Genomic DNA, 14,231 nt, shown 5'->3' on the forward strand with positions numbered 1-14,231 from the left:
TTTCAAAGCAGAAAATCACGGCTCCATTATCCCAAGGTGCTTTACAGAGTAAAGTCGAGACTGCACAATCTGTTCGAAAGAAATTCATCACTTCTCACCACAAGCACGCATTTGGAGACGGTGTGAAGGTAGAACTGTCTTTTTGCAGAACGTTGCCTCTGACACAAGTGGACTTGACCAATTGAGGAGCAATAAAATGGAGAGGAGAGAGAAAACCAGGCTGAACAAGTTTAAAGGACACCATATATACACCTGAATCACCGTACACTGGTTATTAGAATGATCCCAGTAACGGTGTTACATTATTATTAACTGTGGCAGCAGCAATTCTAATTCATATTCATACTAATTCATACTTTAAGATGTCACAAATTAGATTTTAATAAGGCATGCATCAAAATCTTAAAGTCTCTTTACTCTAGGGTTATAAGAGAAGAATAAATAGTATATTTGAATAATTGTGAACAAATAAATAATGTCAGAAAATTGCTTTTAGACAAGAACTTCAAGATATTTTTTGTTATGCCAAATATATCAAAGTAAATAGTCGAAAAACTCAGGTCTCTTCGCCATCTTTTTTTTTTGTTGTTGTTGTTTTTTTTTTTTGTGTGTGAGAATATGATTCCCCTAAAGCTTAGATAGAGGAAATAAAAGTCTTAAAATGTAAATTGAAAAGGCTGAAGATATTTGACTGTCAAATTCTTGTTTTAAGAAGACAATTTTTTTTTTTTTTAACTCATAATCAGATTATACAGTGTGCCATGCTTCTCCGCTGTAACAGTGTGACTGTGTCTAATTATTTTTTCACTTCAGGCTAAGCCACTGGATAAAATGGCGTGACATAAGCACGCAAACCCCTCGATGAAATATTTCCCATCAGTCCAGCTCATTTACTTGTGACAAGCTAAAGCCATTACTGGGATATGGCATGGAAATGATGGCACCTGAAGTGACAGTTGTTTTTTTTTTTTTAACTATATTACAGTATATTCAGTTACAGTGAGTATCTCTTGGTTGGATTATTTTTATCACACTTTAAAGGAAGCTAAATTTCAAGACTCAGCACTGGATTGCATTACTTAGGATTGGCATTTTTGCAGTGCAGGCTAGTAGAAAGAGACTGGTGGGAATTGATGGAGAAGAAGCAGAGATTTTTTTTTTTTTGGATCCTCTGTCAGTTGGCTGTTCTCTCTTTACCAGCAGGTTACACTGACTGCTAAAGACACAATCCTGTGGCTTTATTAATATGGATAGATGTGACAGTCACACATAGAACATTCAATTGGCCCCCGCCTTCCTCCAGAGCAGAGAGGACCATTAGTGCTTTTCTATTGAGCTCTCATTACAGTCATGTTTATTTTCTACTCCATGGAAATACCCCCCCCCCCCACCCCAATGTTGCAGCCACAGTATTTGGACCATGCTGTAGGTTTTTATAGAGTGTAAAAGGGAAAAGAAAAGGTACCTTTGTGTAAGGCCTGCTGCCACATTCCCCAAAAATGTTTGAAGAAAAGGGAATTTGAGCCTGGTCGTGAAAACAAGCAGACCAGTTTCTCTGTTTAGTGAAAGAGATGCCACTGCTTCTGCTCCTGTGCTGCTCCCCAAGAGAAATCTACTAACATTCACATGATAAAAAAAACCAAAACGTATTAGTAAAGATGTAGAGTTGTTTTTCACTGCCAAACTAGCAGCAGACATAGAGCTTAATTTTTGCTTTTTACATCTGAATTAAATGCACAAAATGGACTGAGCAATTTTTTAATCTTTAAACCCTCTTCACGCCAGCCTTTAGGCAGGCAATTGTTCATCTGGAGAAGGATAAACCAGACTGTGATGGCTGGGTTTCAATAAAGCTTGCAATGTGAACAGATGGCTTTGATTAATGCAGAGGCTCCACAGAGGAGCTCCTTAGATGCATCCGATTTCCTAAATGAGACATTTGTGTGCAAATGCATTGTTTGCCAAGTTGTCATCAGTTACTCCAGCAACTTAAGGGAAAGTTCTGTGCATTTGCAATAAAACACAATAAAAGGCACAGTTTCAGTCTCCCTGAGTGAGGTTGACAGATTTCTTTAGTTGCCTCTGAGATGCTGCAGGTCTGTAACTGATCCTCCCCTCACATCACTCTGATACCTGCTTTGTGATTTAGTGCTTCCTAGTCATTCCGTCATATTCTACAGGACACACACTTCTTCCCGGCACCTAATTCTTATTATGTTTGACAATCGCAAAGGCAAAAGGTGTAAACACAGCAACAATAAAACCTCTTCAAGGCAAAAGCTGCTCACTTTATCACTATATATATATATATATATATATATAAAGCTTTGCAAGTTAAACTGTGTTATCCATGGGCTAATCCTCACTATTAATTCATTGTGGCAGCCGAGAGCTTCAGAAAACAAGTAGGACTCTTCAGTTGTTCGGTAGTTGTCATTAATCATTAAAATATAACCATATTTAAGGTAATGTTTGTTTTTGCTCTTACATTTTATGCAGAGGTACACGCTGAAGTCAGTAAACAGAATCAGGGAATTACAGCTTTGGGTTGAAAAAAAGAAAAACATTTAATAAGATCACTTACAGTACATTCAGTTACACAATGTGATACAATGCCAAACACACAGGTGTGTGTGTGTGTGTGTGTTTTGGCTTTTAGGACTACTCATTAAATACAAATTATAGTTAAGAAAATGTAAATATCCCACTATATATAAAATCATATAAAACAGGTACAAGAAGGTTTCTAAATAAATAGTAAACACATTATGCTACAGTAAAACTCAACCGAACTCCAAAAAAAAAAAAAAACAACTGCTCAAACAGTAACAAATGATAAATCGGTAAAGAAATCAATTATTTGCAGAGCTGATATTTAAAGTAACAGAAATTAGCAGCTGCTTTTAACAGATGTAGCAAATGAACGGTTTTCTGTTCTTCCTGCTTCACATAAAGGTTTTATAATCACTAATTATACACGTCAATTAATGCAGTGATAAATCAAGGAGTCAAACTAAAGCAGTCTTACACAAAGAGAACGTCCTAAAACCGTATTGCCATACAAAAGATTGGCAGAAGCACTTGGCATGTTTGGGTGTTAGGAGGTCATCACAGTAGTTAACTCTGAGGAAAAACAAAAACTGAGAAAGTAAATAGATGTCACACGTCTGATGTGTTCATTTGCACAGTGGTCAGATTCACGCGTTTGGGGATGGTAATTTATTCATGAGCATGTTTGCATGGGAAATGATGCATGTCCATGCACAAGTGCATTACAAACACCTTCAACAGGCAAACTAAGATACAATATGTTATTATTTGTCGGGACACTGCTTCATTGGCTTCTTTATTATCTTCTTCTCGTCCTCTGATTTCCGAGCGTCGCGTCCACTGTAATGTCAAAAATGTCCTCTTTCTATGAATGCAGAACTATTCATCAGGATTGTATGAAGGTTCATGACATCAACCCATTATTTTAAATAACGCCTTCACAGGGATATAAGTTATTAGAAATATTGTCTTCACTCACCAGCTGCAGTCAGAGGTAGCTTACCCAAACTAAATGCAGATAAATTTACAATCACAGTATCTACTCTGCTTTAAATATCAACGTTTGCCCTCTCGGGTTCTCAAGTTCTACGCGAAGCGGCCATGAGACATAATCAAAACACGATAAGCCATATCAGGAGAGAACGGTGAGGACAACGCTCCCCTTGGTCTTTTTGAGGATGTCCACAGCTTCAGCGTGAGTCACACCTTCAAGGCAGTGTCCATTCACCGCGATGATCTGATCTCCACGTTTCAGCCTGCCATCCTCCATAGCTGCTCCCTGCAGGGTACAAAGACAGAGCCATAACCAAGTCATAAACTGCTGGCAACACACATGACCAAGGCAGACAGACGAGGACAAGTTAACACTGCAATAAGTGACAAATAATTTCAGTGCCAACAGCCTATATATATATATATATATATATATATAAACGCTGGAGGGAACAAAAGACAGGCAAGGTGCAGGAGGATGGACATGGGAAGGGAAGCTGGGGGTGCTGGTAGGAACTGGTGGAGTGAAGGATGCTGTGCTCTCAAGAGAGCCCAGAGAGTTTCTGTGCAGGTCTCTGGAGAGATGGAGTCCAGGTAGGTGAAGGTGTCCCAACAGAGGAGCCGAGTCAAAGATGGGGTGCATACTGTCGTGATGGAATGAAGGAGCAGCTGGATTCATCAATTCTTCATGGTGTGACCCAACACGACATGCATGTGGGCATTCCCTAAATATGAGTGAGACCATCACCAGGGCCCCAGCTCAGGGGCCCCGGCTCCCCATGCCCACCACTCTGAGAGCCACTGCAGCCCCCTCACAGTGTGTGAGCACACAATACGAATGGTTGATCAGCTCAGGCTGGATTAAAACTGACAGTATAACCGAAAACCAAGCTGATTTCTAAACCAGCACCCCAATGAAAGGACTCTCCCCGAAGATGTTATGTCACCTTGTTGAAGACGGTTTTGATGTAGATCGGCAGGTCTCCATGAGGGCTGCCGAACCCTCCTACGATGCTAAAGCCCAGACCCGAGGAGCCCCTCTCCAGAGTGATGGTCTGATACATACGAGCACTGTGGGAATAGAAAGCAAAGGGAGACGTGTTGCGCTGCACGTTGCACCAGCTCCACGCTGTGTTGTGTAAATGGTTGTGAAGTGTCCTATTCTCACTAGAACAGACAAACATTTTTCAAAATCTAGCACATTTCAGAACTGAAGTGCAACACCGAAGAGCGCAACCTCGGGGCTGGAGACACCTTTTGGGTTGCCTGTTTTGCATAAAGGCATACAACTCACAACTAACACTAATATGATAACCTCGGGAGGACATTAAAATGCCTGTTTCCAGATTAGATTCCATCGTTTTCAAACATATGATTGAGTTAAATAAGTTGCCAGATACCCGAGTGATGCAGATATGGGGAAATAACTGAAACCAATCAATTAAAAACGATGCAAAACAGCGAGCACAAAAAAATTTCAGCTCATTCCGGCCAAAAGCACATTCATCCCAATGCCTCCCCCCTATTGTCAGGGCTGAGCAGGGTTTGCTTTTGTCCTTATTCCATGAATAAAGTAGGAGAGAGCCGGAGTAAGACTATAAAGCAAAACAGCAGGAGACTGTCAGAGAAATGATTATTACCAGAGGTTACTGTGAAAGCAGGGCAGGCTGCTGGGTTGGCCTGGTGACCGGGCAGAGACATCACTGTGGTCCTGCACGCTGCACCCACTGGAGCCAGCTGCCACCTAAACACACAAGGGCATGCATGACAGAAGAATGCGTAACTATGAGATGAATAGGCCTTTTTTTTTTTTAAGCTCACTTATTAACTTATTTGGCAGTTCAATTCTTATGCTGAAGTAATATAATAACTTACGGTTGCAATAACATGGTCATGTCGGTCCCTGAGTTAACAGAGTGTGAATAATAAAACATGAAAACTCTTTTTTTAACACACACTATGTACTTGTCAAGAACGACTGGCATCCGTTTCCTTACAATCTTCCCAGAAGCAGATTAACATCAAGACAAACAATGTGAAAGACACACTATTGTCATGAAATTGCAGTATAGTGTAGTATACTGATAATGGCATGACAACTGAATCTTGTTTCAGTCCCTTGTTAAAAAGTTTCCCTGTAAGATGTTGTCTCTGTGAAAATGATGAATAGGAAACAGAACATTATCACATGACACGGTGAACTATGAAACAGTAATGTACCGCCTCACAGTCTGTTCAGATGAACAGCTTCACGGTCTCACTGCAACATTACCTTCAGACTGATGGTTCCAGTGGCGCTCTTCAGGAGCGCACCAGCATGGACATGAGTCATTCCCTCCGTGGACATATCATTGATACTGAAGATCTTGTCTCCAGTCTAATGGCCAGACAAAAGACACAAACTCGGACTTCTAGTCTTGCAGGTATGCGGGTTAGAGCAGCTCTTAGGAACTTTGTTCTGACCTTTAACTATAACAACTATTAGTCAAACTCTAATTTTTACCCGAGCATTTGGCAGGTTTTGTCTTTTAGGATCTTTTAATGGGCCATTTGTGAGACGGTGCTGTTGCTGTGACTAAATATATAGTTCTGACATTTCAATTAATGCAGCTATAATGTCGTTTGTGGTTTGTATTTATACAATCTGATTGTAAAGTAAAGCGCAAGTTCTTATTTTCTCAGGCATCTAGTGAGCTAAGGTTAACGTGACCTATAAAATTCATTTGAGCATTTTGACCAAATCTGGCCAAAACTAACTTGGTCATAGACCCAAGACACACACAGTAATAATACACACCTGTAATTGTTGTGTTTTGGCAGCTAGTCCATTGGTATCCATGGCAGCAATAAAAAGAGGAACGTTGCCATGGGGACTGCCCACTCCTCCTGCTACACTGATGCCCAGGGAGTCACATGGATGCTGTAGTGATAACACACAAAAAAATTAGAGACCCTGTTAGACAAAATGTGAATATCACATATGCATATGCACACACAGTTTTCTAAGGGTCAACAATCAATTTTAATTTTGTGAGAATTCACACCTACATATACAGTTGGTCCCGACATGGGGCACTAAAGTGATAAATTACATGTAAAATTGTTAGAGAATTACAGTATTGCTATGTGCTACCTTTTGTATGATGACTTTTCTGATGTCTTGAAATGCTGTGAAAGGAAACATGTATGTTTTAAGATGGTAACAGCGTATCTTATCAAACAGGCTGCAATTCTTTTGCTTTCAGATAATTGTCTTCAACAGTTAGCTCCACTCACTGCAGGTTCCTGTTTTGTTATCTGTCTCCTTCTGGTGGCCGAGGGAAGCAGCACATCCACTTGAAGGAGTCAGAGTGGAACAGCCGGAGTCTTCGCTCTGGATAAAACACAACTTAAGGTACTCCTAAGTTCACAAAGCACTGTTGTTAAAATCGTGAATAGGTGTAACAGTTGGACTACAAACTACATTAACACGGGTGAGCTACTTTAAGAAAATCTAAATGCCTGATACAAATCCTATGTGTAAGTGTACAGGCTAATTCAGCATCTGACAACATCATACCATTTTGAAATTTTAATTTCTCTTTCTGGTATACAGAGAGGGAAACAGTTTACCTGGCATTGCTGTGAATACTTTACCCCCGCTTTAAATCGAGCCACCTCCAGGTGTACCACTCCACTGCAACTCTAAGAGCAGGGCGACCATCACGCGCAAGATGAAGAATCCATGAAGACAATTATGAGCCACCATGAATTTCTTTTAAGGGCTTCTTTGTATGTGTCAGTGAGAATGTGTCAGACCTGTATAAGCTTATGTGCATGTTCCTGAGATGCTGCACGGACATCCTCTCCACTGATTGACAGAATCTGGTCACCTAGCAACAATCTGCCATTGGAATCTGCAACACCTCCTCTGATGATATCCGACACAAATATTCCCGTGTCGTTGCTGTAAAAAGAAAACCGAGGTGAAAATCTGTGTCTGTTACACACACGAAAAAATTATGCAAGCTGTATGTCTGCTGTTGTGCAACACATCGCACTTGTTCGTGCAGATACACAAAGACGTATGAAAATCTGCGCATGAACCCTTTAAGAATAATGTGTCCTCTCTGCAGCGTGAGAGTGATGGCCTGGCTGTGTGACCTTTATGGTAAATAGTGGAGCCTGTCAGGGTGTTAGATTTCATTACAGCATGTGTGTCGCCTCTTTTTAACAATAATGATCCCTCTTGCCACTGAGTCCTTGATCTCTAGGTAAAGGTCTCACAGCTCTGAATTATGTTTTCCTCTGATCATTTTACCAAAGAGTTTTCATTTTCATGAAAGATGTGATGATTCAGGTATAGTGAAAAATGTCATAGTCAAAAAATAACCAGAATACTTGTTCAAAATTACGGCAGAAATAAAATCTACACCAGAAATTAAAATACTGGATTCATGGAGGTACTTTATACCTTCATATCATCCTTTCAGAGTCTTATTTTCTCTGAACTAGGTCTGTAAGGACCTAGAAGGTGTTTACACAATGGTTACATTGTGTTGTGCCCCCCCCCCACTCAGACATAAAATTGCTTGTTATTGGATTTGCTGAAAAAAATTCTGCCTCGAAAACATAGTCTTATTCTGAGAACTATAGAATTTAATTCATTTACCAATTAAATTCAACTTATGGACAAAAGGCAGTTCTGCTGAATGTGAGGTCAGAATTGGCATACAACTGCCAATTAATTTCCTTCTATAACGGAATGATTCAACATATGTATGGCCCATTTCTTCGCAAATTCTCTTTGGCAGGTGGTCTGTTAGCGCTTATGTCTAATTCATGCTTCAATGTTGCTTGTTAATGTTATCATCAACCTTCTCCAATTGTTTTGTTTACAGCTGCCAGGTGTATTCTCATTGCTCTTCTTTTCAGTGCTCTAAAATGGAAACTTTGGATGATTATTTGTTCATCCAAGTGTGTGTAAGAGTTATAATTTTGATTGGCTGGTCCTTGGTTTTGAATTACAATGTCCGATGATGAATCTAACTTTGAGTTAAATTTGTTGAGCCATGTGTTCCTGCTGGCAATATGTGAAAGTTGGAGGTATTTCAATTTTCAAAGGCCTTCAAGGTTTGTACTTCTTTCCCACTGTCGCGAGCCCCAGCCCCTCTCCAGGACGAGGTCTGAGCTCCACACTGAAAACGTCCCACAGGTCCTCCTCCCTGTAGGCCTCCTGGTGTCTGAAGACGCACAGGCGAACGCGCTGGGTGGTGAGTCGCAACACACCAATAGCCTCGTCGTGCGTGGCCTGTCGCATGTCGATGCCATTTACCTGGGAGGAGTTCAGAGTCGTGAGTTTTTGAGAATACAGAGAACGAAAGGCTGCACAGAAAGCCAACCTACAAGCATGTTTTCACTTTGTCTCATTTCTTCCAGATGGTCTGTACTTTTGTACCGATACATAATGATTTTGTTGTTTTTATGAATAACATCCCCACGTCTGCATGCCTGTATTTCTTAACCCGGCAGCTCGTTGCCAACATTTTGCCAGTTTAAAGGCGGTCAGCTTGCAGACACATTTAGAGAAACCTTGATTTCTCGGAATTACTACTGAGTGCGCATTCATTAAAACCTTTTAATTGCCACTGTTGTTTTATTTTGGACATGTGCCCAGAAAAATAGTTCTTTGTTCTGTATGTGGATAAAACAAGAAAAAAAAAAAAAAACAAGTAGAGAAACTCGTTATGATTATGTTGTTATGCTAAAAAGTTAGTGTACCCATAATACCTCTAATATCTGATCTCCCGCCTGCAGCCTTCCATCTCTCTGAGCTGCTCCTCCATCGTTTACTTCATGGATTACTACTGCCCCCTGGTGGACAACCAGAAAACACTAATTATAGAGACCAAGGGTACAATCAAACTTAATTCAGCCAGTCGTCTTTTACTCAGGATTACATTAAATAAGACTCATTTCATTACTGCATGCTGTCAAATAAAATGTTGGAAGAAATCCATAAACTTTAATAAACGGTTGATGAAATTTGGAATTTGACGTGACCTATGTGTGATTTTGCCAGAGGAAATTGCCTCGGCTGTCCATTAACAAAATCAACAAATATCCCTTTAGTGTAAGACTTTTTGTTAATAACAAATGGCCGATCATACCAGCAGAGTGTCACATCCTCCTACAATGCTGAGGCCGAGGCCCACATTTCCTTTACAGATCTCTATCGTGGTTTCCTTGCCAGATACAACTGGGCAGCTCAGGGGGTCACAAGTTGTGGGCGCAAATCCTGTGTGGTATGAAGAGGGGGAGGAAGAGGTGGGGAGGGTTAGGGACGATGCAGGGGCAGCAGAGCAGGTATGGGATGGAGAGGGAGGGAGAGGCAGAGTAGAACAGGAGGAGAGACGTTTGGATCGGCTAATGGAGAGCTTGACAGTGACCCGGTGTTTGAGGATCAAACAGGACACCTGAATATAGAGACAGGGGAGTTATAAATCATTAAGTCAGGATGACCTTGAAGTGTATATTGCATGTGAGCTAGTGTTTGCATTTGTGTGTTTACCCTTTCCGCCGACAGCCCGGCCACAAGCTCATCGCCGACTGCTATGATTCTGTCTCCTGGCTTTATTCTGCCATCCTACGTACAGACAGAAAGATGTAATTCAACAAAATGTATGAGAACTTGCCACATTTATTCAACTAGTTTTATTTTGCAGCCTCTGATTACTTTTCCAGATTGAAACTGAGTTTTTTTTTTTTTTTTTTTAAATAAAACATTAGCTTCACTTTGACTGGCTAAAACATTAAAAGCGCCTTATACCTATGGTGATAGTAACACAGTGATATTATTCAGTACTGGCAATGCCGTTGCCTGTTGAACACGTCTGTGACGTCTTCAGCCACTTTTAGAACAAATAGCTTTAATCAGCCAGACATTTTAGTAAAAGAAAAACAAGTGATATTGAAATGTTTGTGATAGTTTGCCGGGTAGATAAATAAATCTCATCCCCGAAAAAGCAAAGAAATAGCAAATGGTGGTCGTGCTACTGATCATGCCACACCTTGCTGGCGGTGCTGTGTGGGATCAGGGATGTGATCAGCACTCCATCCTTACAATCATCTTCTACAAGCAAAAGGCCGAGACCTGCGTGATCCTGCAGGGAGACGGGACAAAGAAAGCAAACAAACTGTAACTGTTAAGTCTTTGCAGGAATTACGAAAGCTACTCCTCCGTCAAAGAGCTGTGTTTGGACTCATGTTGACAGAGTGTTGAGGGGTCAAATATATTTACCCTCATGTCAAGGCTGGCTCTTTTTTCTAAAATAAGATTGTGTTACATCCCAACTGGTTGCTTGAACTGTGCTGCTGCAGGTTAATGCCGAGATGTGCTGAAGGTATTGTACCTGAGGTAGGATGATTTGGTGGATGTCTTTGGATAATCCTCCCTGCTCAGAGTCTCTCTGGGGGTCGACTGTGTCCTCACACTCTCTCTGTGTTCTCAATCCCTCAGCCTTTTGACTCAAAGATGCCTTATTCCTAGTAAAACACAAGCAGAAAGTGTCATTATCCCTGAGCTGGGATATATCTTGATTAGTAAAAATTGTGGGGTGAAAAGACAGACCACAAAAAACTTCACTCTGCTTATTACCTGATGAGAATGATCTTGACCTTAGACGGAGTGTTATTAATGATGGTGGAGGCATTTTGGTGACTGCGACCGTACAAGATCTGGCCGTTGATCTGGAGGAAAAATAACAACATTTTCTTAATCCCATCTACATGAATCTGCTTTACTGCCCCTCCTCTTCTCATCCTCTCTCCCTCGCTCTTCCTGATCTCCATTAAAAGGTTGCTCATTGCAAGAATCCAACCAGAAGACCAACCAATCCTGAAATGGTAATTTGTCTGATAAATGTACTGTGCAGGTGCTCATCGCTCTCTACTCATCCATGCTTTCTACTCACCACTCACTGCTCTCGTTCTGCTGCTCTCAATTTTGATGCTGGTATTTTGTCTTTCTTTCTTTTGGCCCTTCTTTTACTGTCTCCACTCACTCTCCTCCTTACCTCCAGGAGCTCATCTCCGACTTGTATCCTCCCATCTAAAGAAGCGGGACCTTGAGGGTCTATATCTGCCACATAGACACTCATGCGGGCCCTAGAGCCACCCTTGTCCCCTGAAAGGCTGATTCCCAGACCGTGAGCTGTAGGATCCTTCTCCAGCTCAATCATGTGGAGCTTCCCAGACAGGCTGCCATAGCGCTGAAGCATCTTTTCTAAGAAAAACAGAGTGAACAAACAGGTGGCTGTTAGCAGGAGGATTTGATGACCAACCAGAAACAAGTACATGTAATGGCTGACGCTTCATGTGGAGAGGAAGCGTTAAACCACAGAGGAGCTTATGTGTGTCTACCTGTGTGTGTGTGTCGAATTTCTGAGGGGTTTATCTGTTTTATCTTTGTGTACATGTTCTTACAAATATACGCGTATTTGAATAGTTACATGTGTGGAAATAAGCATATAGACTGAATGCACCTTCTTCAAAGGTACCTCCTGAAGCTTTCAACCACTAGTGGGACAATAGATTTTTGTTTAAATGAATGGTGTGACCCATTACATGTCCCAGTCAACAGTATTGCACTTTTCAAATTCTCCGCAGGGGCTTTTAATGTGTTGGGGAAAAATTTTGTTTGAACATATTTTGTGAAGAAGGTAAAAAGAAAAAGAAAAAAAAGGCTTTAGAGCATTTGTTAGACCTCAGTGACACACACAATGCATTTTGATGAGTAACGCTGCACACAACTATGTTTACAAGAACACCACAATACAACACAACACACAAGTCACCTGCAGTGAGCAAGAATTGATAATAAATTGATACTTGAATCAAAGTTTTTTTTTTTACACCAGAAAAGATGCTGAAAGTCTGAACACCTTCATACAAACGAAAAGTGCTCTCCCAGGACATACTGTACAGCGAGTGTGCTTTTTAGACTTTAGCATTCATGCACACTGAGGTTTCAGTCTCGCCATGCCAGTCATATGGAAATTATCTGTTCATATGGCTCTTAGTGACTTTCAAATAAATGGAGGCCTTTTAAATGGTGATTATTCAGAAAGTGTGTGATTCAGATACTTTGTTATTGCAGTAGACAAACACAAAGTCTTTCTTGGCCAAAAGGCATACCTAAGTGTCCTTCTATGGCCACTGTGTTCAGATCACCACACAATGCCTACTCCTGCTGCCGCTAGAGATGTCTTTATGCTGCAGACTTACTTCTGCCAGTGTCGCCCTCATCCTCAGCTGCTGCTGCTGCAACTGGCGATGTTGCCGTTACGGGACTCCTCCGATCCTTTCTGTGTGGTACTGGTGAAGGTACCTTGGGAGAAGTTTTGCATTATTGAACAGGCAGAGCTGCAGATGCCTCAGGGGTCCTTCAGGCATGAGTTGGACTACCCCTGAGGCTGGTTCAATGTGCTTGATGTAGTAGTGGGAAAAACTGACGAGCGGGACGAAATAATGAACACCGTTTTAATGTCAGCTAAAAATAACATGAAAGATGACCAGAATCATGCACTATTTTGCAACCAACTTACAAGTGCATGGAAAAATAACTTCAAAAGAATACTCTCTATTTAGAGAATTATGCATCTCCATCAAAGAGAAAAACAAAGGGTTTAAACAAACAAGGTAGCTGCCAGGGACTTTGAACTACAAGGATTCTATCTACAAATATGCACGTTAATTAAGTTTTTGGAAGTTGGCTTAGTGCAAATGCTAATGCAAGGGAGCTTTTTAAGATCCTGCTTACCCATGATAACACACACACACACACACATGCATGCACACATACACAAACAACAACGAACCAACCTTAAAGGGGATGGGAGTAAAGGGGTTTGTTGGGGAAAGACTAAGGAATTGACCACCGGGAGTCTCGGCTTCCTGGAATCATGAGGGGACACACAGATGTAGCCCAACAAGCATCATGACTAAAAGTCCCAAATCTTCCTCTCAAAAAAACCTTCACAGTTGCATTATTTATTTATTTGTTTATTAAAATACCACGTAGGTGTTAATGATTAAACATGATGTGTATATAATATAGCATATACATAACGCTGTCTATATACTACAACCGCACACAGTGAAACATCAGGAAGTGTGTGGGAACAGAAAGAGAAAAAGGACTTAACAGCTTGTCATCTGTTTTAATGAAGTATAGATTATGACCTTTAAAACACAAAAAAGGAGCTACCGCTCTCTGACTCTGGAGGGTTGTATATATGGTGTATATATATGTATATATATGGTGTGTATATTTATACTAAAACAGTTGTGAAAAAGACTCATCTGATACAGGTGGGTGGAAGTTTATAGAAGAGTTACCTTGCTACTGTTTGAGTTGGATTGTGGTCCTGGAGTTAATCTTTCATGGCTGGTGAGCAGAGGAGACTGCGGGCAAAACAGAAAGTGGAGAGTAGGCAGACGACTTTTATTTATATGTAACCGTGAAACATGAATGCGTCAATTGTCGCATCCCATATGATAAGTTATAGGATATGAAATATTCAGTTCAAGATCATTTTGTTCAGCACGCTCTGTGTCCAGAGGATATCGCGTTGTAATGCTACTGACTCCCACACACGCCGCTGATTGAACTTCTTAAAGGCGGTGTCCAATAGAACATATAGTGCACC

The 14,231-nt window shown here is 40.9% G+C and overlaps 1 protein-coding gene across 1 annotated transcript in view; it reads right to left on the reverse strand.

Moving 5' to 3' along the window:
* Positions 1 to 2,823: 2,823 nt before the first annotated feature.
* LOC115042508 (multiple PDZ domain protein) overlaps positions 2,824 to 14,231 on the reverse strand; it is a 33,150-nt gene continuing 21,742 nt past the window's right edge. The window contains exons 24-43 of the mRNA XM_029500776.1: positions 13,921 to 13,986; positions 13,405 to 13,476; positions 12,808 to 12,910; positions 11,598 to 11,806; positions 11,180 to 11,271; positions 10,935 to 11,067; positions 10,593 to 10,685; positions 10,094 to 10,168; positions 9,693 to 9,998; positions 9,313 to 9,396; positions 8,664 to 8,857; positions 7,342 to 7,489; positions 7,156 to 7,227; positions 6,820 to 6,943; positions 6,677 to 6,711; positions 6,341 to 6,463; positions 5,816 to 5,920; positions 5,184 to 5,287; positions 4,491 to 4,614; positions 2,824 to 3,829 (exon numbers count right to left, since the gene is read on the reverse strand). Of these exons, the coding sequence (XP_029356636.1) occupies positions 3,683 to 3,829; positions 4,491 to 4,614; positions 5,184 to 5,287; positions 5,816 to 5,920; positions 6,341 to 6,463; positions 6,677 to 6,711; positions 6,820 to 6,943; positions 7,156 to 7,227; positions 7,342 to 7,489; positions 8,664 to 8,857; positions 9,313 to 9,396; positions 9,693 to 9,998; positions 10,094 to 10,168; positions 10,593 to 10,685; positions 10,935 to 11,067; positions 11,180 to 11,271; positions 11,598 to 11,806; positions 12,808 to 12,910; positions 13,405 to 13,476; positions 13,921 to 13,986 (2,409 nt within the window). The 3' untranslated portion in view covers positions 2,824 to 3,682. The remainder of the gene's footprint in view (positions 3,830 to 4,490; positions 4,615 to 5,183; positions 5,288 to 5,815; positions 5,921 to 6,340; positions 6,464 to 6,676; positions 6,712 to 6,819; positions 6,944 to 7,155; positions 7,228 to 7,341; positions 7,490 to 8,663; positions 8,858 to 9,312; positions 9,397 to 9,692; positions 9,999 to 10,093; positions 10,169 to 10,592; positions 10,686 to 10,934; positions 11,068 to 11,179; positions 11,272 to 11,597; positions 11,807 to 12,807; positions 12,911 to 13,404; positions 13,477 to 13,920; positions 13,987 to 14,231) is intronic.

Source organism: Echeneis naucrates, chromosome 1 (assembly GCF_900963305.1).
Source record: "Echeneis naucrates chromosome 1, fEcheNa1.1, whole genome shotgun sequence".
Lineage (NCBI taxonomy): Eukaryota > Metazoa > Chordata > Actinopteri > Carangiformes > Echeneidae > Echeneis > Echeneis naucrates.